The sequence below is a fragment of the Myotis brandtii genome, unplaced genomic scaffold, assembly GCF_000412655.1.
Source record: "Myotis brandtii unplaced genomic scaffold, ASM41265v1 scaffold358, whole genome shotgun sequence".
NCBI lineage: Eukaryota > Metazoa > Chordata > Mammalia > Chiroptera > Vespertilionidae > Myotis > Myotis brandtii.
The window spans coordinates 791,763-816,101 of NW_005363772.1; the positions used below are offsets into that span (position 1 = coordinate 791,763).

Below are 24,339 nucleotides of genomic sequence, written 5' to 3' on the forward strand. Positions count from 1 at the left end.
GAGCACAAAACATGGGACGTTAGCCCTCTAAATGATGCCCCATCTCTATATGGACAATTACCTTATGCATGCCCTCTATCTCCCCTTATTACTAGCAATTTTCCTTTAAATAATAGTTCTCATGCTTTGTTACCAGTTTCTCACTATGTGTCAGTTCTTCTACATGTCATTTCTGACTGTCTGATTTCTGCTACAAAAGCTCCATAGAAGCCATACTATTAAAGCCAACAAGAATCTAAATGAAAAATATAATAGATTTCTGGTTCTGAATTTGTTCATTTTCCTCTCTCTAGCAGCTGTATACCAGTATCTCCAAGGATCTACCGTTAGTTCATGTCCATTTTTTCATGATTTCACCCCTTCTCTAAGTCAAGGCCTATAAACCTGCTATTTCTCTGTATAGAACACTCTGGACTCAAGATATTAATATGGCTGTGTCCTGTGTGTCATTTCAATCTGAGCCTAAATGCTTGACCCAATCACCCTAGCTAAGAAATACTGCCTTGACATACAAGTAACTATTTATCGAATTATTCTTCTTATATTTCTTCAAATAACATCACTACTTGAGATTATTTTGTTAATGTCTCTTTTTCTTTGTTAATCGCCTCTTTCCACTAGGATTTAGGGGCTTTGTCTTTCTGGTTAATTGAGGTAGCCTCAGCAGTTAGTTAGCACAGTGCTGGGCACATAAGAAGCACTTGATTGAAAATGAATAAAACTTTTCTACTATAGTGTTTTGAACTACCATGTCTATGTAGATAATCTAAGACATTTATGTCAGACCTCTCTTGATTGGTATTTCTACCTGTCTCTCACTTACCTCTAGAGAGGTGGTTTTCAACCTTCTGGCCCTTTAAATACAGTTCCTCATGTTGTGACCCAACCATAAAATTATTTTCGTTGCTACTTCATAACTGTAATGTTGCTACTGTTATGAATTGTAATGTAAATATCTGATATGCAGGATGGTGTTAGGCCACCTCTGTGAAAGGGTCATTCGACCGCCAAAGGGGTCGCGACCCACAGGTTGAGAACCACTGCTTTAGAGGGACAACCTGACAACAGCTCTAATTCAACATCATATAGCCAGTTGTTGTTCCAAAGCAACCCTCCCCCTGACTTTCCCTATTATTCAAGCTCAACACTTTTCTTCTGCCTTTTGCCCACTCAAAAAATTCAACGAACTGTAACTCTTCCACCTGTTTATTGCTTTCTTCTTTTTTTCCATGGTCAACACCCTATCTAGTTCAGATTCTCACTCCTTCTTATTATCTAAAATTCCTGCCCCATAATTGAAAATTTACTTTATTTGGTGAATCCTACCTATTCTTCAAAGTTCCAGAACAAACACCTGTTTAATGAAATCTTTCATGTTCCTGACTGGAAATGTTCTCTTGATTCTCCATGGTTTTTGGTACTTCTCTCATGACCTATCAGCACCTTGATTATAATTACTTCTATGCTACTCACCACTAAAGAAGTGGATAGCTTTCTTCAGATCAGCGTTTGCTTCGTCATTTGCCTTTTTACTTATTTACGTGGGCAAAAGGGGAGAGAGGCTTTAAATGATCTTTGTATGCCTAGGAGAATGACATAAATAGCAGGCAAAACAAAGCCTGAGGAAACTGTGTCTCTACTTCCTACTCACCTGTTCTTGCTGCTGCTTGGCCAGCTCCATTTGCTGGCGTTGTTTCTCAATCTGAGATGCAGCCAGTTTCTTCTGCTCGTCATGGGCAGCCAACAACTGCTCTCGCAGACTGGTCAGCTGATTGATCATACCCATAAGCTGCCTCTCCTTCTCAGCTAGGCTTTCGGGAGTTCCTGAATATAACACAGCAATAAAACATAGCAGAAAGGAAAAATGAGAAGAGAGAATTTTTCAATGACAATGATCCTATTGTATTGAGAACTATTCCAAATATAAGGTTCTGCACACAAATCAACATATATCTTTTAGATTTTAACTCAATAGTAAAAAGTCATCACAAAATATCAGAATGAATAAATACTTTGATTTTTGTATATAACAAGTAATAATCTATAGCTTTTTTCCCTTTTATTTTACAAGTAAACTGTAGGCTGACTAGCTATTTTTAATGTTCTAAGTTGGAGCCTGATGGAAATGAGAAGTATAAAGTAAAACGAGGTCTAAAGCACAGTGCATGAACCTAAGTAGCTTTTAAATCAAATTAAAGAGGCAATACAAAGACATGAAAATTTAATAACCATAATTATTTTATTTTATTGATTTCAGAGAGAGGAAGGGAGGGAGAGGGTGGGATAGAAACATCAATGTTGAAAGAGAATCATTGATCCGCTGCCTCCTGCACACCCCCTACTGAGGTTCAAGCCTCCAATCCAGGCATGTGCCCAAACCGGGAATTGAACCATGACCACCTGGTTCATGGGTCAAGGCTTAACCACTGAGAAAAACAGGCTGGGCAATAACCATAATTATTAAGAGTCCAAGGTATTATTATCAATTGATATGATTATTATCAATTAATATGATTCCTTAAAAAGAATCTTGAGGAATCAGAACTCTCCAAGGTATTATTATCAATGATATGATTCCTTAAAAAGAATCTTGAGGAATCAGAACTAAGGAATCATACATTACAAGGGGGAAAAATAGCCAATCAAGTCTTAGACTCTTTTCTCATATGCCACTTAGACTTCCTTTAAAATAGCTACCAGAGAAAACACTCAAGTTTGAGAATGTTAATTTAGTCTATCATGAAATAATATAATGCGGTTGGAAAATGAACAGACCATATTATGGGCAGCCAATATTACAGTTAAATCCAAGATTTGGAGAAGTCACAGCAGTTATTTAAAATAAATAGATTTTAAAGTACGCCAGTGGCCCTAGCCAGTTTGGCTCAGTGGATAGAGCGTTGGCCCACAGGCTGAAGGGTCTGGAGGTCAATTCCAGTCAAGGGCACATGCCTTGGTTGCAGACTTGATCCCCGGCCCCTGTAGGGGCACATGTGGACGGCAACCAGTCGGTGTGTATTTCTCATATGTGTCTCATTACATTGAAGTTTCTGTCTCTCTGTCTCTCCCTCTCCATCCCACTCTCTCTAAAAATCAATAGAAAATATCGTCTTAGTGAGGTTAAGTACATATTTGATACACTGAAGAGGTGAACAGTTCACTGAAACAGAAACATTATCGCTTTTAATTGTACTTCTAAAACTCAAGATAGATAAGATCCTTATGATAAAGTACTAGTGGAGGAGAGAACATACTTTTTAATTACAATTCTCACTTGAAACACAGGAAACTAAGCCAGCGGTTCTCAACCTGTGGGTCGTGAATCCTGAAAATACATCCTGCATATCAAATATTTATATTACGACTCATAACAGTAGCAACATTACAGTTATGAAGTAGCAATGGAAATAATTTTATCGTTGGGGGGTCACCACAACATGAGGAACTGTATTAAAGGGTCGTGGGATTAGGAAAGTTGGCACTGTTTTAATAATGCATTTGCTACCTGTATGTATAATTATATAGAAGAATCTGTTATAACTCAGTCACCCTTCCCCATCCCACTGCATTTCTCCCTACCAATTTATGCTGAAAAAAAGCATGTGTTTTTTTTAAGATTTAGTAGCTAGAGTTAGTGTCTTATAATTTTCATGTTCCCATTATAATGGGAATGAAGTTTCTAATGTAATTTACATGGGCTAGAAAAGAAACATCCAGAAAAGAAATTCTGAGTGAATATAAGGTAAGAATCATGCCATATATTCCTTGCCTCATTCATTGCAGGTGCTCATTAGATTGTCATTAATGATTTATTATACTTCAGATATTTAGATCATCCAAAAGAAGGTCATCACTTAGCCCTGCCTGGATGGCTCAGTTCATTGAAGTGTTGATGCATACACCAAAGGCTGTAGGTTCAACTCCCCATCAGGGCACATGCCTAAGTTTTAGGCTCCATCCCTGCTCGGGTGAAGTCGGGAGGCCACTGATAGATGTTTCTCCCACATTGATGTTTCTCTCTCTCCCCCTTCCTCTCTCTCTAAAAATCAATGAAAGCATATCCTTGGGTGAGAATTTTTAAAAAAGGCATTTACTCTAAGAATAACTACATGAATATTGTAATTAGAATCCTAACATTAAATCATTTAAATGCTGGGAAGGTTTCTTAAATGAAAATATTCAAATAATGGTAAGATGTACATCTTCATACACTGTCAATAGAGGAGTAAACTGCTACCACATTTCTAGAATACACACTAGGAAAAATAATACATATCTTCTCTTGTAAGCCTCTCATCTTCAAGAGGGTAATTTCACTTCTAAAAATCTATCCCAACAAAGCTATTGAAAATGGAGATAAGTATTAGTAAGTGTTTGCAATGAAATATGAGAAACAATCTAAATGTCAAATGAAAATAATTGAGTAATTAGGGGGTAGCCATACACTAGAATATTTTACATCTGTGAAAAAAGTATTTAAGAATTGTTAATGATATGGTAATTTGCTCATAATATAAAGCTAGGTGAAAAAGTTGGATAGAAATGAGACTTCTGTATAAACACCTCAATGCATACACACATATAGATTTAGAAAAAACTGGAAGAAAAATTGTCTACATATCAATAATGGCTATTTCTAAGGAATGGGAGTACAGGTCATTTGAATGTTTTCTTCATATTATATTTAGAAAATTTTCTACAATGACCGTTATTACTATTATTTACATACTTAGAAAATGTATTACATGTAAATATGTGGAAGAATAATTTAAAAGTTTAAGGTGGCATTATGCATTTTAATAAGTGATATGTCAATGTGTAAAGAAATACACTAATTTGATGATGAGTGTAAACAAATATGAGTGGCATCGGTATATGAAAGCTTAACAAAATCCTTTTATCTTTACTTATTAATATAGACATACCAGTAAATAAGATTTACTTGGAACTTAAAGCAAGTCTGATTTATGAGTCCATATTCAATCACACTTTTTGCACCTTTAACCTCCCTTTATTGTGACCTTTTCACATGACTTCTCAGACACAACTCAATTCTATTTCAACTCCTAATTAACTAATCTTTTCTTCTCAATCTTCTTCACTGGTCCTTCCTCTTCTACCCACTCATAAAGACTCATAATCTTTCCAGTCCCATCCTCTGCCTTTTTCTGGCCTTGGCATAACTAACATGATTCAATTCCTAAGTTCTATATCTCAACAATTCTAAGACATTTATTTCGTACATTTAAAAAGTTCTGTCTTACAATGGATACTGTCTCAATCAATGAAATGTGAAGGCATTTGCCAACCCTAAGCTTGTCTTCCAGCCCTAGTAACTTATTTACAGATGCAGAATGAATATCTGTGAGTTTAGATCTCAGTTTTAAAATTTAACATGTATAAGGTAGAACTTTGCCTTTTCCTCCCACTTTTAAAGCATTGCCACCCAATAAACTTCCTAGGCTAACATACCAACATCATCTGAAAATCTCTTCTTAAATATCCATCCCTGCTATCCATTATATCAATATATTATATTTTTTCCTCAAAATAGCTTTTTCTTCTTTAATTTATAATATAAATTATTTTTCATTATTATGTTCACATGAGTAATTATAAAAGGGTATAAGCAAAAGATTTCTCTGTCTTTTAAAAAAAATCACAATTAGTGGTGTGTGTTTTTTGTGTACCCCATCCTTGTTAATAAAGATTTAAGCATATACCATAATATTTCTGTACTAGTTTACCAGGGCTGCAGTAACAAAATACCACAGATGTTTACATCTATTGGCCAGGAGTCCAAGATCAGTTGTCACCAAGATTAGTTCCTTCTAAGGGTTGTGAGCAAAGGATCTGTCCCAGACCCTTCTCCTTGGCTGTAATTGGCCAACGTTTTTCTGTGTCTTCACATCATCTCTCTTTGTATATATCTGTGTCCAAATCACTTCTTTATAAGGACACCAGTCTTATTGGATTAGGGCCCACCTGAATGAACCCATTTAAATTTAATTACCACTATAGAAACCCTATCACCAAGTACAGTCACATTCTAAGGCACTAGGGCTTGTAACTTCAACATAGGAATTTTTGAGAGATCACATTCAACCAGTAACAGTTTCCTCTACACAACTGACAATATAACACAAACACTGCTGTGCATGCTCAGAGAGGGCTCTTGTTCCCGATTCTCTTCTCCATCTCCTCTCCATGTTTCATCTTCTTCATGAATTGTTTTAGCAAACTTTTAATAGAACTTCCTGCCATTGTTTTTTTTTCTTTCTACAGGCCTATTCTCTAAACAGGTACCAAAATTAACTTCATAGAAAACAAATCTTGTCATATCACTTCCTCCGTTTAAACAACTCCACTATCTTCAGAATAAAATGTCAACTGATTTTTAAGAATGAATGAGTTCCTTCAAAATATAACTCAACCTTCCCACTTCCTTTGTGCATCTAAATTCTAGTTACATTGAATTTTTCCCCATACTTCCCAAATACCATCCTTTATAAGTGCCGACTACTTAACCATTCACTCTTCATTCTGGAGCTCATGTGTCATATTCTTTATGATTTTTTTTCCTTATTCCCACTGATACCAACCATTCCCTTCCTTAGGAATTCAAACAGTATGTATCTTTATTATAGCACTTACTAAATTAATCGTATTATCTTATTTTCACTTATCTCCTAAAGTCACCAGACACAGTTGTGACACAATAATTTTCAGTTATCAATTTTTATATCTTCATTACCTACTACAGGACCTGGCATATGCCAAATCATCTAAAACCATTTAATGAATAACATAAAGAATAAAGTCCATTCCCTTTATATCACTCTGAAGGTTAGGCATACCATATAGCTAAGAGAAATGAGGAGATGGTTTATTTTATAAAACAGTTGCATAAGTGTTTTGGTTTTGGCTCATGAGAGTTAAGCCAAGGAACTTATTCTTTTGTTAAAGAAATTTTCCCCATTTTATAAAACCAAGATAAAGGATTAAGTCCTATGGCTTCATATCAAAATTACTATGTTCTTTATTTTGTTTCTTTGTTTGTTTTTTTTATCCTCACCTGGGGATATTTTTCCATTGCTTTTTAGGGAGAGTAGAAGAGAGAGGGAAAGACAGAGATAAACATCCATGTGAAAGAAACACATCGACTGGTTGCCTCCTGCACCAGCCCAGACCAGGGCCCAGGCCAGGGAGAAGCCTGCAACCAAGGTATGTGCATTTAACCAGAATCAAACCCGGGACCCCTTGTCTGCACGCCGACGCTCTATGCACAGAGCCAAACCAGCTAGGGCTCAAAATTACCATGTTCTTTACATTATCCCCCAGTGTGTGGGGCGGAACTAATAAATGACCTTGTGAATATTGGAAATTCTAATAATAGTTATAAAACAATCTAGACTTTAAAAAGAACATTCCTTAATATAATGTAACAAAAGCCACCAGGGAAGGAAACCAGCTTTAGTCATCCCCCTCTCAAGTAAGATAAATCACCATCCACACATTATTTGGATTCCTTCTTCTGCTTTAGTTTCTATAGCTAATGTATTGGGAATCCTGTTAACCCTTACCCATATTATAAATCAGTCCATGAATTGTCATTTCCACTACCACTCCTTACTCCATACCACCGTCATCTCTTGTCTTGATTAATACACCCGTTTTCTAAACCATTCTACCTGGTACCAGTTTTCTAAACCATTCAACCTCCCCTACTAAAACCCATTCTACCTGCTTCTTCCTACCCTACTAAAATCCATTATCCAATTAAAAGTTCAGAGTGATGTTCAGGAAGGTAAATCAAATCATGTCACATGCCTGTATAAAATGACTTCATAGCTTTATGCTGCATCCTATATAATAAAGATGTAATATGCAAATGGTCGTTACATAATGACCAACTGCATAACAACCAGATCACGGATCAGCAGGAGGTTGGGGCAGCGAGCTACAAGCAGGCAGCGGAGAGCTACAGGAAGGGGCAGGGCAGCAAGCTATGAGGGGGAAAGGAGGGAGGGGGACAGGGGGAGTTACAAGAGGGCAGGGTAGTGGACGGAGAACTACAGGAGGGCGGCAGAGAGCTACTGGCTACAAGCGGGCAGTGGAGAGCTACAGGAGGGGGCAGGGCAGCAAGCAACTGGTGAGCTACTGGCACATGGATTCATGCGCAGGGCTACTAGTGTTGATATATTTTCTAATATTTGTAAAAGCTAAAAATCTAGACATGTTTTAATCTTTCAACTTTTAAATGCAGCAAAAGAGCCCTAGCTGATTTGGCCCAGTGGAAGCTACAGGAGGGCAGCAGCGAGCTACTGGTGCACAGATTCGTGTGCAGGGCCACTAGTCCTATCTAATAAAGAGGGAATATGCTAATTGACCCTCACACCATCGCAAAGATGGCGGTGCCCACAGCCAATAAGGAGGGAATATGCTAATTGACTGCCCCACCCTCAGCCAATAAGGTGGGAATAAGATGACAGCGCCCACAGCCAATAAGGAGGAAATATGCTAATTTACTGCCCTGCCCACAACCAATAAGGAGGGAATATTCTAACTGACTTCCCTGCCCTCAAAGATGGCAGTGCCTAAGCCAATAAGGAGGGAATATGCTAATTGACTAGCCTGCTGACTTCCCTGCCCTCAAAGATGGCAGTGCCCAAGCCAATAAGGAGGGAATATGCTAATTGACTAGCCTGCCCTCAAAGATGGTCGCGCCCACAGCCACAAGATGGCGGCGCCCAGTCCCCTCAGCCCCACCAGGGCAGCAGGCTCAGCAAGGCCGGGCCTGCCCCTGGCAGGCCTGATTGCTCCACGCACCTACCTCCAGAGTCCACCAGTTTGCTCAGCCCCCCAGCTGCTCCAGGCCAGCCCAAGGCACAAGACAAGCCTCAGATGGCAGCTGCCCAGCTGATGCCCGAGATGCAGGCAAGCCTTGGATGGTGGCTGCCCAGCCACCCAGGGCCACCTGAGGCTCAGGTAACCAGAGCCAGCCAAGGCTTGCACTGCTGGCAGTGGCAGCAGCAGAGGTGTGATGAGGCATCGCCTTCCCCTGATCGCCGGGTTGCCTCCTGCCCCGGAGGGCTCCCGGACTGTGAGAGGGGGCAGTCAGGGCTGAGGGACCCCCCTCCAGTGCATGAATTTTCATGCACCGGGCCTCTAGTATATAATAAAATTCAAACTCCCTATCCTTAGCAAGCCCTGAATGATCTGCCATCAACTTCTACGGCATCATCACCTCCCACTTTCTCTTCTGCAATAATGTTTCAGTCACATGGCCTTCTTTGAGTTTCTCTATAACCAATACGTAAACATGCTCCCATCTTAAGGCTTTTGTACTCCAATTGTTTCCCTTGGGAAACTCTTCACATAGATCAGGGTTTCCCAATCTGGACACTGATATTTTGGGCCATACAATTCTTTTTCTGGATATCTGCATTTAGTGTCTTTGGCTAGGTGCTGGTACTACTCCCCACCTAGTTATAACACCCCAAAAATGTCTCCAGACATTGCCAAATTTCACCTGATGGAGCAAAATCATCCCCAATTGAGAACTACATCAAATGGCTGGCTCTCCTCTTTAATCCATTCAGCAAATATCCACAGAGTTCCTCCTATGTGCCTCACACCCATTTAGGTGCTGGAGTGCTACACTGTACAAACAAGCCAGACAAGAATGTCTGCTTAATAGACTTTGCATTTAAAGAAAGAGATAACCAATCAATAAATCAATCAAACTCAGATCCAACTGGATAGCAGAATTTGTTGAATGAACTGAAAAAATATAGTGAATAAATAGACTAACGGGAGAGAGTCTAAATTTACAGCGAATGCTTCTTTCAGTGGCGCTCTTATCCAACAAGAGAGAAAGGCAGAACCCCCTTGGATTTATTACTTGGGATCTGATTCTTATCCCCAGGCTGCTTGTTTTCAAATGGTCTAATGTTATTTAAACAGAATTATCTCTTTCAGGCCACATACTGAATCAACAATCTCTTTTTATCTCAGAATGTTATGTCACCTAAGAGGGGATCTACTTTAATCCACATGTTCAATCCACATAGGACGTCTTTAGTTCGCAAGACCTGAAAGGCCATAGTATTGCTGAATGGATTATTTCCTCGAATCCATTACTGGCATTATAGAGCTATTTGGTTTTTGCCTTTATGTCCCAACTTCTAGAAAGAACAAAATTATAGCTTTCAAAAAGAGCCATTTTTTTTATTTTACTGTACTAACTTCAGTTGGCATTTTCTTTAACACCAGATACCACACTTTGCCTGCCTAGATGAATGCCTTTTGAGTAGGGTGAGAAAGGTCCACCAGGGACACCAATGGGAAAGAAACCAGGTTCTAAAGAATTCTTCAAAGAAGGCAGGTGGAGAAACCGATCTGGGCATTTCTGAGTGGCCTAGCCAGAAAACCTCTCAAACAATGCCCTTCTTTTAAAAACCTCACCGAGATAGAGATGCTATTTGATAGAATTTTACATGCAGATATTTTTTGTTATAATTCTACAAATAAATTTAAGTCAATAAAATACAAAAGTTTCAATGATTTGACTGAGAACAAATGATCTGTTCAGAATAATCAGAGCCACCATGGGTCCCCAATACTGTCCTCAGGTGAAGTGCCAATGCAGTGACCTTCAGTGTAATGGAATGTCACGCTAGCTGAAACAGTGTGTGACTCAACTGGTTGCCAACTGGGATGCAGGCACTGTGTTTTCCCCTTTCCAATAACTACGAGGCTATAAAAGGTATTGCTTTATCCTTCACAGAAACTTTATTCAGTGCCTTTGCTTTCAATAAGGGCGAAAAACTCTATAAATTGTCCACTTACACTATATGGCTGATTTGAGAAGAAGAAATACATAATTTCTTTAGGTAGCTAATCAGTTTATTACATGGATGGACTGCTTGCTGTCTGCAGAGCATTTTAGGCAAACTGTTTTGTTCTGCAAAATTGGATCAAGTGTCACTTTGTGTGTGTGTGTGTGTGTGTGTGTGTGTGTGTGTGTGTGTGTGTGTTGGAGGATAGTTTCTAATGTAACTTTAACATCTAATTACTTCACATTTCCAGAGTACCAGACCATAAAATGGTGTAAATTCATACAGGCAAAATAATCTAACCTGTAAAATAATTTTATGCTTTTAAAAGTGGTGACCTTTACTGACTCACATTGTTTCTTAAAAAGTGAGACTGACTTTAAACAGGTAGGAAAACAATTTATTGATACCTAAACTATCCAAAGACTATTTATTTTTCCTACTTTTAAAAGTTTATCATTTTTGCCCTGGCTTGTGTTGCTCAGTGATTATAGCATTGGCCCATGCACTGAAGGGTCAGGGGCTCAATTCCCGGTCAAGGACATGTACCTGGGTTGCAGGTTTAATCCTCAGCAGGGACAGCAACCACATGGGAGGCAACCAATCGATGTGTCTGTCTCACATTGCTGTTTCTCTCTTTCTCCCTGTGCCTTCTACTCTCTCTAAAAATCAATGGGAAAAATATCCTCGGGTGAGGATTAACAATAAGAAAGTTTATCATTTTTACTCTTTTGAAAGTAAAAAACACTTCTTTGAACTTTGCCAAGCTATTATTTTATTCTCTGTCTACATGCCCTGGAGGTAATTCACTCACAACAACTTTGAAGCAGCACTTAGGAACTGAGCTCAGACCTCACTTCGCTGTAGTCCTAGATATTCAGAATAGGTGCTTGCTGATGTGTGCACACGTACACACACACACACACACACACACACACTCACTCACAATTTTCCTGGAACCAATTAGGAGACCTGACTTGGGGTGGTGAACACACACTACAGATGATGTGTAGTAGAGTTGTGCACCTGAAACCTGTATAATTTTGTTAACCATGGTCACCCCAATAAATTCAATGGAAAAGAAAATAAAAGTTAAATGAAAACTGATCTGATTAAATAGAGGAGAAAAGTTTCAATCTACAAGAAGACTCGGTAAATATTGCAGGGGCTATACAAATAATAATATATGCAAAACTTCTCTTCAAATAATTATTCTAAGGTACCATTATGAAATCATCTAATAATGGAATAAAGGTCATACTTATCTTTCCCTACCCTGACCAAAAACAGTGTACACAGTGTATGACTCCATGAGACTTACACCTTTATTTGCCTCATTAAAAAAAAAAAAAAGCTGCCAAACAACTAAGCCATTGTTCTTGTCTAACTTCTGAGGTGGCATGAAAACCACATTCCTGGGCACCACATAATCAACAGTCTGACCCCCCAAGAACCATTAAGTCAAATTTATTTACCCCCAGAGGGCAACACACTATTGTATCCTCTCCACTCTCTAGCCACCTAGGAACAATGGGGAGTAATTGCAACTGTCATGGGCAGTCAGCAGGAAAGGCAACCCAGCGCAATTTCCTCAGTCTTCTGCCAAACCTGATCCAGCACCTAATCACATGCCCCCGACAGAAGAAAGATCTACGGCTGCTTTTAAAACGCATCAGAAAACAGCTTTTTGAACAGAACCAGAGGACAATCACCAAACTTGCGCTCCAAATGCGAAGCTTAAAAACCTCAAAATTAAAGACAGAAACTTCTTTTGTGAGTGCACCACAGCTCCCTGAACCTAACCCCACAGGCAAGCCTGAAAGGACTGCTGAGCGTGTCCCTCTGAGCTTCTCATCACTGCTGTGGCTGCTTTTAAGTCTGACTTGTGAGGAAAACGAGGGAGGGAAGCATGTTTGTCCTCCAATGGAACACAATCACAAGGTTTGGGGCCCGAGGGCTTCTCTGTGCTATTCTCAGTTATTACCTGGGTCAGAGGAGAATAAAGAACCTGGGAGAATAACAAGTCCTTTATCTCAGGCGCAAATGGGTTAAAATGCAACAAAGTAATATAAAGGCTATGCTGCCTCAGAAAAAGACACTATTTTGTTCTCTTTAAACTTTGTTTTGAGCTCTTTAAGGCATATTATTATTTGTTTAAATCAGATTCCATGATAAATTTTGTTGCTTAGCACCCATTCGTTCTCTCGTCACCCATGCGCACCTAGTCATAACCTGAATATACCTAAACTCCAAGTATATGATGAAAAGTGAAATACTCAAAGATTTTCTGGAAGTTTCAAGTTACTGAGATGTTAGTGGCTTGTGGGTCAAACATTTGAGAAGACTGATCTACGCTTCGCCTTCCTCCTGGATGCTCTGAGGTGGAGCCTCAAGAGAGACAATGGCCTCTCATTGGAAGAACACATGTGCATGAGCACATATGCAAAAAGTTGTTTATGCCCATATTTCTACATGCATATTAATGTACATAGATATTCAGTCCCCATCACAAGGTATACAGAGTAGTATATAACAATTTTTTAATATTGATGAATCAGTACTTTTTTCGAAAAAATTATCCTTTAAAACTCAGAACCAAAAGTGTCCTATTAGCAACAAACAGAAAATCATAGACTGCATACTATGATCTGAGAAAACACACTTTTAAATTAATTTGAAAGGATCATGTGACCATAGTTTTATATAAACTTTAATCTTTTCCCCTTGTTATTAGAATAAGTTTATTAAGATATGAATATTCAGCCTGGCTGGTGTGGCTCAGTGGTTGAGCATCGACACATGAACAAGGAGGTCACGGGTTCGATCCCCAGTCAGGGCACATGCCTGGGTTGTGGGCTCAATTCTCAGTAGGGGGTGTACAGGAGGCAGACAATTGATGTTTCTCTCTCATAGATGTTTTCATCTCTCTATCCCTCTCCTTCCCTCTCGCTCTCTAAAAAAAATCAATTAAAAATAGATATGAATATTCAGTATTATCTGAAGCCCATTTAGGATTTTTCTCTTAGTTGTATGTAATTTATGACTCAAAAAAAAAGACCACACAAAACACCAAAACATTGCCCTTATTAGTACAAAGCAACTTTCTTTTAAATTTTCCCCATTAATCATTCTGGTTTCAAATGTAGATTATGTACATCCATACTTCTAATATGTAATCACTTCAATATATGCAGCTTTTAACTCTGCTTTAGATATTCCTATTTAAGAAGTAAATCACATATCTTTTAATGATGAAAACCAAAGCCTTCTAAAGATACAGCAAGGTTATTTTAATAAAACAACACACCACTTATCCCATAAGTTACAAACAAAGAGAAAATAAGAACCCTGATATATTTTGGATCTAAATAATTGCAAACATATTACCTTTTATTTCACCAAAGTTCCCTGATCCCATTGCAAGAAGCTTGTCTTTCCAGTCCTTTGATAGTAGCTTTTCAATACTGGGGGTTTCTAAGTAGAGAAGAAAAAAAAATATAAGCAAATCAACATGACTATCTTTACAATGGAGCTCATTAAAAGCCTATCTGCTAAAAATAAGGCCGTCCCTATCCCAGCCCCAGTTCATAATGACTTCATCAACAAACCGATAACAGGGGAGGAAAAAAAGAATGTGTTTTGTCACCTGCTGTTTCAAAATCATTAGCTTTTTCCTCTTGCAGAACAAAGCCCTTCTAATTCTTTATGACAATGGGTACATATAAACCTGCAGTTCATTGTTTTTCAATTTGGTGGATAAATTCCTGCTATAATGGGTGCTTGTCAATTTCAGGGTGTTAGTCTGCAGTCAAAAAAATAATTATGTTGATAAAATGCAGAGTAAAAAAAAGGCAAAGAATTAGCTCTTAAATCTGCTACATGTAATTATATCCCTCCGTGTGTTTACAATTACATCCACTTTATAATATGTGTTTAACATCGTGTGGTGGTAAGCACACTGTGGAAAGATTTGCTGCGAACATTAAAAAAAAAAGTTGGTACAAAGGAAGCTTTACAAAGATTGCAAAATCTAGAGAAGTGAGTAATGCCTTTCATGGACACTTATTATTTACTTATTTCAGATTGGTGTCACACTCGTTTTAAAAGGCCCTGTATTGGGACAGGGCACACATATTTTAAGAGAGCGAAGTTATGCTTTCCTCTGGTATGTGTTTCTACATACCGCATGGTTTTGACCTCTCCTTTTGTGTCTGGATTTTAATGCATAAGTAAATATAAATGCTAATAAAGTCCCCAAACATGAAACTCCGTTCCAAACAATGTAATTGTATGTTCTTGTCAGCATTTAGATGGGTACACAATGACAATGGCTTTCAATCCCGCGATTAGCACTGCATTCAGTTAGAAAATGGAGTGTACTGAAAGATAAGTGTCCCAGTATGTGCCATCTAAATAACAATATCCACACTTATTATCTAGATCTAAGATGTACACTGCCATTCTGCCTATTGGTGTATATGTGTATTTGTGTTTGTGCAGACAGTTGTCTACCCCCTACTAGCAGCATAAAGGGAGTACACGTTAACTTATCAAAGGGACCATCTGGCCTAGAGCCCATAAGATTATTAGAAACTAGTTAATTTTCCCCACATCAAATGCATTTTAAGGTACCTTCATCCTCCTCTTTAGCTAATGCTACCTACTTTTTTAAAGGCCGTGATCTTATAGCCCTCAGCTGTATCACAAAGCCTGTGTAGAGTTTTCTTTTTTTTTTAATACTTTTATTGATTTCAGAGAGGAAGGGAGAGGGAGAAAGAGATAGAAACATGAAACATCAATGATGAGAGAGCAACATTGATTGGCCGCCTCCTGCATGCCCCACACCGGGAATCTAGCCTACAACCCGGGCACATGCCCTGATCAGGGATCGAACTGTGACCTTCTGGTTCATAGGTCGACGCTCAACCATTGAGCCATGCCACCAGGCTTGGGTGGAGTTTTCAACCAAGTGAAGGTGAAATTTTCTTTGGAATAACTGTAACAATCTGGAATGCTTTGTTTTCAGATGTCAAAAAATTGTGAAAAGTAAAATGTGAAAAATGTCTAAAGTATTACTGCTTTTTATAGTCTGTATGTATGGTGAAAATTATATACATGTATACACATATATTATATATCAAAACTATTGTGTGCATATTTACCTATAGAATGTGTGAAAGTACTTATTTTCCTTTGTAACAAAGGATATTTCCATATTGTTTTACATTTAAGAAAAAGATCCTAAAGAATTTACTTTTTCTTAAAATACCCTTTTTATGAAGTGGTAATGACAATTATATGAGCAATAAAATGGATTAAATATACTCTTACTGTATTCAATATTTCTGCTTATTGAGGCTTGAAAGGTAACTTTAAATACTTCTGCAAAGATTTCCACTGTTTCTCCATTCCCAGTAAACACTTCATGAGTGAAATTATTTGTTAAACCTTATCAGAGTAGGTCAAACAAACACCACTGTTTCTTTTTTCTAGCACTCCACAAAAATTCTTGAGACGCATGTAAACAGGGCACAGCCAATATGGTATTTGCAATAGAGTACTGTCAGTCATTAAAAGCTAACAAACCTTTGCAAAGCAGGAATGCAGCAATAGAAATCCATTGTGCACTAACAATAGGCTCCTGAACCTCCCGGCACCAAAAGCGGACCATTTTACTTTTAAGGCTATTGTCTGCAAAGTCCATGACAAAGCTTTTCCCCTGCAGCTAGACAAAATATTCACTGTAGTGTGCTCATAAAGAAACAGAAGTCTTCTGTCTAAGTTGCAGAGTTAAAGAAACAGCCACCAGATTTCTGAAACCTGCAGAACATTCCTGGCCTCTTTATTAACTTGCATAAAGATATGTCTCATATATAGAGCCGCTTTATTTTCAAGTACCTAACTTTTAAGGTGGACTACAGAAAAATGAATAACTTCTTTAAGGCCAAGTAATGTGAAAGATGCAACATCGGAAACACATCTAACTCCTGGTTGTCACGTCTGTGGCTGAATAATGACACTCATATTTGCAAATGGATGAGATATATACTTTAAATTCAGTATAAATTTAAATAAACAATTATTGAGCAGCCTGTGTGCCAGGAACTATGCTAGATGCTTTTACCTCTATTCTCTCATTTAATCATAGCCAATACATGAAGACTCAGGTTGTGTTATTATATCCATTTTACAGATTTCAAGAAGAAAATGACTTGTCTGAGGTTTCACGAAATGTAAAGGGCAGAATTGAGTCTTGAACTAAGTTTTGTTTTGTTTTTCCCTATAAATTCCTAACGTGCTTGTCAACAACTAAATCGTGAAGACAGCCACTGTACTGAGGGCCAAACGCTAAGTCATGTATATCAGGTCCTTTGCATAGGGTATTTTAAACTTCTCACACTAATCTTCTGAATTAGATTTTGGTACATCTATTTTATGATCTAAGAAGCCAAAGTTTAGGGAACTATGACTACCTGCCCAATATGGCGTTAGTTCAATCTCAAAGTCTTATTAGCTCTTTCTATTACAAACACATTACTTCATTTCACCTGCCAAACAAGTGTGAATAGGATGGAAAACTATTGTAATTGTGGGAATATGAAGGGAGTCTCCCCAGAATGCACCACCCTGGCCAGCAGATTATTTCCAGCTGAAAACAGTGAAAGCCTAACAAACTCAAGAGATGTCTTTTCTTTTCTTTTTTTTAGAGAGAGAAAGAAAGGGAGAAGGAGAGAGAGAAACATCAATGATGAGAGAGAATCATTGATTGGCTGCCTCCTGCATGCACCACACTGAGGATGGAGCCCACAACCCAGGCATGTGCCCTGGCCTGGAATCAAACTGGTGACCTCTTGTCTCATGGGTTGACATTGGCAGGGCAAGAGTTGTTGTTTTTTATTGTGTGTGTGTGTTGTGTGTGTGTGTGTGTGTGTGTGTGTGTGGTTTTTGTTTGGTTTACCTCCCCTTACCTGCCTAAAAGATTTCGATAGAAAACCTGCTACAAGAAGGGCACTCAAGCATGGTCATCTCAACACGTATGATAAGTGTGGCAGATGTGAAAGATTCAAGCAAAAATCTGTTCACTAGATTCCCCTTTGTCTCTAGGTGGCCTTGCAAGAATTTGTTTTTACCAAATGTTTGCTCTTTCTCATCTACTGGTACCTGTGAATTGCTTACCTCCTTCTCCTTTGTCCAAAATGACATTTTGCCTCACTGCCCTTGGAATTTTCATGCTATGTGAATTCCCCATGCATACATATTAAAACTTTATTTTCTTCTGTTAATCTGCTATATGCCATTTGAATTACTCAACCAGCCAGAAGAACTAAAGAGGTGCGGGGAGAATTTCCTGCCCCAACATTATTAACTCCATTGGATGGATGAAGTAAAAACTTGAAAGGATAAACTGAATTCCCTGGATGACATGTATCTATAAGCAGTATGGTGGGATTAAAAGCCTATATTTCCTACAGTTCTCTTTATGTTCTCAATACAGCCCCACAGTATGACTTTGAACTCTAAAATTCCGGACAATTTAAGGAACACCTATGACCTTTTGGTAGAGATATACAACAAAGTGAAAATGTATTCATACAGTGAAAGACTATTAGGCTAGGCTATAAGTCAAACAATTTGGGTTCTCACCAAGACTTAGACACTGGCTAGCTCAGAGGGACCAAAAGCACATAATTTTACCCACTTGCCTCTCTATCTGAATTGCCGTGAATCACAGAGCTTAAAACAAACAAATCGAGTATTCTACCAACTACAACTGTTTCAATTTGTTTCCAGTGGTAGTTCATGAAAGGGTGTTAAGAAATGATCTCACAATAATAAGCACAATGGGTGGACATGTACAGATGACTGAAATTTCTCTAAAAATGGTAAAGATTCTATAGAATATTCATAATGAGAAATGTAAAAGACCAAATGGCAACATCCCAATATTTATAATACACCTGTTCATTAATGTGTGAATACGAGAAAAGTGAAAGTTGACACAATTTGAAAAATTTATTATGTAAGTGCTGCTGCTTCCGTGTTTTGGAGTAAAAGAGATAGTATTAAATATTCCATTTCTGAAATGCAATGTATTTTTAAAAGTATATATTGAACTGTGTTTTATACAATGAGTGAGGAATGTTTGTGTGCTTAATTATTTCCAAATGTTCAAATTCTGGATTTCCCATTATTTTCATGTTAAGATATATCATAATTTTAATGCAAAAACTTAAAGATTTTCCTGGGATTTACTTCTCCCAAGCATTGGGGTATCACAGTTCATTAGAAAATAAAAACTAGGGCTCCTTATTTTAAAGTAAGTGTGAGGACTAATACTTGGTATTATTTACATGACATTTCATTTGCAAACTGGTGTCAGATGCAAACAAAATTGTGTCAATGGTAAAAGTTATTATAATATCCATTTTATATATGAGAAAATTAAGGTCCAAAAGATACTTTGCCTGACATCACCTGGAGAGAAATACAAAACCAGGTACTCTTAATTCAAGGATCTGTCTCTTTAAAGGAAAGGCAAATCTGTATTTACGGTAAAAGAGAAAATAAAATGAATGGTAATAAATAAACTGTGAGATAAATTAGAGACATACAAAAATGTCCATATCAGCATATTAATATTGATATGACTCTAAGTGGATTACTTTTGTCCTTTTTTGCCAACTGGGCTCTTTTGATATGTTTGCTTGCTTTTCCTTCTCACCCTTGCCTCTTTTGCTCACATATGCTTCTTCACATCAATGACTATAGCAATCCCCACCAGCGAATGGCCCCCCCAACTGTGCCAGCCATTGTTACAACAGCATCCTGCCTCTTTAGGGCCCGTTCATTCCCTATCACTCTCACTCCTTTTTCCCTTCAGTGCCAAACACTCTTAAGACCGACTCCCTCATCTGGAACAATGAGACCTAGAGACTCATGCCAACATATTGTAATTCTCCAACAAGCTGCCAGTGCCAAGAATTAAACCACATTTGCTCCAGTGCAGTAGCTTTACACACAAGCTCAGGTTTTCGCTTTGTGTTTATGTAGGTTTTCCCCCTTAATCTCCCTTGAGCTGCAGTGGCAGAGCTCATTGAAAAATCAAACAAGCAAAAAATATGTATGTATAATATTTGACTTTTTAAACAAAGTCTCAGGAGTTAGGTCATACCAAATCTACCACTGTTTATATTTTAATTTTGTAGCTTAGACTAAGCTGTGTTATTTCTGACATGTGATAGGGTGCATGGTCAGGAATGGGAGTTGTCTTTTGAAAGGAACAACACTATGGTTTAACTTCAAAATCTACCAGTATCTTCTTTGAAGTCAAGAAGTAAAAGCAGATGTAAATTATTCATGTCATAGAATCAGAATTTTAAATCTGAGAAGATTTTTAGATATCATTTAGATAATAATCATTTCATAAAAGTGATTTACTAAGGCATATATTGGACATAACTGGAACAAATTGTTTGGTTACTAAAACAAACAAAGTAAGCATTCCATTATCATGTAAATCTAATTAACATTAAACATATTTACATTTCTTTTATATAAGATTTAGATCGTCTTATGTGCTAATGGACTATCAATCTGTAAGTGAGTAATGGATTATAAAATATTATTTAAATATTTGACCAAGCAACTTAGTGTTAAGAGAGGACTGTTTTGCTCAATACAACTTGGTAATAGCTGGTTTAGAACAAACGCTTCATTTTACAGACTGAAATTGTAAATTAAGGTTAAAACTTTCCTAAGATCAAAAATCTATTAATGATAAAGGCAGAACTTGCAGCCTAACTCCTAATACACTGCTCTTTTCAATAAACCACACACAACAAGTTCCTTTAATAGAGTCAAACTTTCAAAAATGAAATGTTAGTTCAGTTTTATTCACCTCATCTAGTTTTAGACAACAGTAATATGATAGGTGGTCTGCATCCTTAATCTCTGTTAGAATTAGGTAATGTTAACTCAATATTCTTCCCTTAGAAGCTTTCACTAGCTGGCCCCCCAAACTGAAGAATAAATGCAAGTTAGTGTACGTGGCCAAATATATTTTTCTTCAAAAAGCTAATTACAATTCAATAGGTTGATATTTAATTATTAAATAACTGAAATTTTTTTCTGAGGGAGAGACTGAGCCAAATCTGGAAATCATATATCAGTAAGATTTTAATTCATGTTGACAATAGCTGCCTGTCCAGAAACCATTTTGAGCAAATATTAAGCAATGCAATGGAAGTCGTGTAAAAACTTTTACATATCTGGGAAGTTATTTGTGCAATGAAGACCAGAAGGCCTTGGAACAGTCCCATTAGCCAAGCACTACAGCTAGTCTGCCACTGGAAATGTCAAGTTCTTCTAGGAAATGTTAAAAAATAACACATACCACAACACACAACAGAAACACATCTGAAATTCCAAAGCATTAGGCTTTCAATAAGCCTCAGTTTTATATGCCATTATCCTGAAGTGAATGAAGTTCTAGAAATACTTTTAGTAGTGCCAGAAAAAAAAGTTGTCTGGCCTACTGATGCAAGTTTTGAAATCTTTAATATGGAATATGTTTTTGGATTCTTGCAATATCTAAATCATTACTCACAGGCTTAATTTTTACCCTTGCATAAAATGAAATACTACATACCTATTCTTTTATACCTAATTTTATACCACAGTTTAGAAGACTACCACATAATTAAATATGCCATAATCAATATGTATAATTGTTACATATCAACAACTTTGAATAACCCTGGAAGTACTCCTCATAAGATGGATCTATACTTTCTACACAAAAATTTCCATGAACAGATAGACTTAGGAAACTCTCATAGTTTTATCTACTCCATTACTCAGAAAATAAGTGTATTTTCTTGCACACTCTACACCACTCTGGTTTGTTCTTGTTTGAAATATTAGATTCCAGAAAAAATAACATAAGCAATTTGAGAGCAGCATTTCAAAAAGCAATTGCATAGAGATATTGCCCTGTATAAAATATTTCATGTTTTTCTACTAAATATAAAAAATAACAATTTAATGTCATACTAGTATTGGGACCTTTGGCAAGTAATTTAACCACTCTGCTTCAACTTACTCATCTCTAAAGGGAAGCATAACTGCATTTATCTCAAAGGATTTTTTTAAAAGAATTAAATGAGTTAATTTATATAAAGTGCTTAAAACAATGGTAGGCACACAGCCACACACACACAAAATGCTGACTAATATTACAACTACAACGTGGTGCACAACACCCAAGAGAACTCTTTCAAAAATCAAATGAAAGAAATATATATGCTTCACTTTGCCCATCACTAAAACTACTGAGAAATCAAAAGCCTCATCCAAGGATATTAGTTCCATGAATCCTATACATTTTTATGATAATGACCCATGACCCTTAGCTTCATTTCTTATCTATGATGGTTAATGAATTTTTCAGTTGGTTCATATCAATAAAGATGAGATAGAAAAAGATGTAGTAGTATTAGAAACAAGAAAATCTGTCATTTGCATTAGGTTAAAGTATGATTTGTCCCAAAACAACACAGACATGCAAATATATTCAACTAATCTTTGCCTGATTTTTGTTTTTTAATTCTTACCCAAAGACATGTTTTTTATTGAGAGAGAGAGAGAGAGAGAGAGAGAGAGAGAGAACAGAGAGAGAGAAAGAAACTTCAGTGCACCCTGACCTGGGATCAAACCCACTATTCTTCAGTGAACAGGATGGCACCCTAACCAACTGGCCACACCAGCAAGGGCCTTTGCCTGATTTTTTTTTTTTTTTGGCAATTGTCTTTCTAACTTTTCAAAGGTTCTATTAGGTCCTCAACAATGGCTAAAGCTTTTAAGTCAGTGATGTTGACAAGTGAAAGGGAACAACAAATAGCTTTGTAGTGCTCTTTACCCAGGGTCACTCAGCCAACGGTAATAGTTATTATTTGTATTTATTAGCACAGTAGCCCTGTCCTCTATCATCCTAACTCACCCCAACCCCCATGACAGAAAAAGCATTTTAACTTTTAATAAAAATGGGAGCGTGTAGCACTCCCATGTAAAGATCTTTCAGTAAAGTGCACAGCTAATGAATACTGTCCATTTGTATCGAATAATTTATGATGTTAGCAAAGTGTGGGTGGGGAAATGTGAATTAAGTTCTTGCCATTAGTTACAATGTGAGGGTTTAGAGTGGAGAGTAGGAGGAAGCAAAGGAGTGAGCAAGGCAAGAGGGGTATAATAGAAAGCAGAAGCAATTTAATGGAAAGAGAATTCAGAGGAAGATGTTCATAATGTATAAAAAATTGTCATTTTAAGGAGGTGAAAATATTTCTCATAAACTATTTTCATAACTAATTTTACTGTCATCAATCAAATAACCAACTTTCTCAGAGACAAATTATAATAAACCTGTTATTTTCCATTTAATTTTATTTGAAATAGTATTTTCTCAACTATTAGAGAGATAGAGCAAGAAAGAAATATAGAAGACAATCTCTAAGAACTAAATTATAGCAAAAGGTATAAGAAGATAAGGAATATATTTTTAAAGTCTTAATTTCACAAGACAAATACATAAACAAATAGGAAAAGTTTAAGATAGCTTAAGCTATCATAGCTTAGTAAAGATGAGGCTGAGACTGCACAGTTCTAAGCACATTATATATGCCTACTGATATGTTTAAGAAAAAATTGCCTAAATATTTGAATTTTAAATGAAACAATTATCCCTTTAAAAAAAGTCTATCAACATAATCATCCACTTAATTAGATATCTAGACAATGCTGAACAGGAAAATTAATGATCATATTTGCACAATTTTGTTGTTTAAAATTGTGAAAGTGGGTAGTAGAGATGATAAAGAAGATACAAAAAGGATAGAAATAGAAAACCACTTAACATACATTAGAATAAGAATTCCAATACTTTAAAAATATGACAGAATGTTTTACCACTGGAAGTGAGAATTAAAGCGCATACAGCCTGATGCTAAACCACTACACATCCTGAATCTTCTCTATCACAACATATGTGAAAACAAATCACAATCTCAGCTTGCCAGATGCCTGAAAAGATATGAACAATAAAAACTGACATGATTCATATGATAAGTCAGAGATTGTGAGATTGTGATATGCAGGTAGTTGAACAGTTGAGCTGAAAAGCTACTTATAATTCAAATTATATTTTTATGTTCAATACATAACATCAGATTTTACAATTAAGAAAAAAAATCCTCTGATTTGCTTAAAATCATATATCTAAATTTGCACATATTCTTCTCAACCAAAGTAGTCCATCTGCCTTAACAACTTGTTATATTTCTCATAACCTTTTATGGATTTTTGGATCGTGTCATTTTTAGAGTAATTTTAGATGAGAAAATACAATAGTTTTTTGGGGGTGGTTTTTTTTGGCTAAAAAGGCATTTAATGTTCACAAGCTTAGACACAATCTAGGCAACAACGAAATCTATAGCCATGTGTTAGCTAT

At 36.9% G+C, this 24,339-nt stretch overlaps 1 protein-coding gene across 6 annotated transcripts in view; it reads right to left on the reverse strand.

Moving 5' to 3' along the window:
• SOX5 (SRY (sex determining region Y)-box 5) overlaps window positions 1–24,339 on the reverse strand; it is a 414,575-nt gene that overhangs the window by 216,300 nt on the left and 173,936 nt on the right. For all 6 annotated transcript variants that reach the window (XM_014544242.1, XM_014544245.1, XM_014544247.1 and 3 more), the window contains exons 4-5: window positions 14,226–14,312; window positions 1,652–1,824 (exon numbers count right to left, since the gene is read on the reverse strand). In XM_014544242.1, the coding sequence (XP_014399728.1) occupies window positions 1,652–1,824; window positions 14,226–14,312 (260 nt within the window). The remainder of the gene's footprint in view (window positions 1–1,651; window positions 1,825–14,225; window positions 14,313–24,339) is intronic.